Source organism: Cucurbita pepo, unplaced genomic scaffold, assembly GCF_002806865.2.
Source record: "Cucurbita pepo subsp. pepo cultivar mu-cu-16 unplaced genomic scaffold, ASM280686v2 Cp4.1_scaffold002106, whole genome shotgun sequence".
NCBI classification, from domain to species: Eukaryota; Viridiplantae; Streptophyta; class Magnoliopsida; order Cucurbitales; family Cucurbitaceae; genus Cucurbita; species Cucurbita pepo.
In genome coordinates this window covers 1-576 of record NW_019648199.1, presented here as the reverse complement: position 1 = coordinate 576, position 576 = coordinate 1, and the positions used below count along the sequence as shown (strand labels likewise).

The following is a 576-nucleotide window of genomic DNA, read 5'->3' as shown; positions in this document are numbered from 1 at the left end:
AATCCCGTTCTAAGGCCGGAGGATAGTGGAGAAGACACTAGTGGTGGTTCGAAACCGGTTCGTGAGGAAAAAGAAGTTTGAACTACAAAAGGTTAGTATTCAAACTCATTAAGTTTTAATACTTATGAACATGCTAGTTATTTACTATAATTGATGTTCTAAAAGTGCCTAAGATCCAAATTGCTTCCGCATGTGTTATATTAACACCATCAACAACTTCGTGCGACCTTCCTCTATTCGCCTCTGTATTTCTAATTTAGTCTCTTTAGAGTTTAGCCTTTCTTCAATATTCTTCTGAATTAGTTCTTCCATCCTCCTAGCTGCATCTTCTTCTAACTTCTCCAACTGTGCTTCACGCCTTTTCTTCTCTTCTTCCTCGTTCTTAAGCTTCTCTATGGAATGATTCCGATCAGTGGATGCACGACTAGGACTAGAACTTGACGATTTGGGGAAAGGAGATAACGAGGAAGACCTACTTCTGCATTGGCGGCTGAGGGAACTTGAACGTTTGCTTCTCCTGGAATGGNGGAACTTGAACGTTTGCTTCTCCTGGAATGGGTAGTGGAATGATAGGGG

General features: G+C 41.4%; 1 protein-coding gene across 1 annotated transcript in view; it reads right to left on the bottom strand.

Moving 5' to 3' along the window:
* The window catches only part of LOC111786600 (uncharacterized protein At1g10890-like), a gene marked incomplete at both ends in the record, with an annotated part of 2,807 nt that extends 2,290 nt beyond the window's left edge, over positions 1 to 517 (bottom strand). Inside the window, 1 exon segment of the mRNA XM_023666835.1 lies at positions 151 to 517. Coding sequence (XP_023522603.1) covers positions 151 to 517 — 367 coding nt within the window.
* Between the last annotated feature and the right edge of the window lie 59 nt (positions 518 to 576).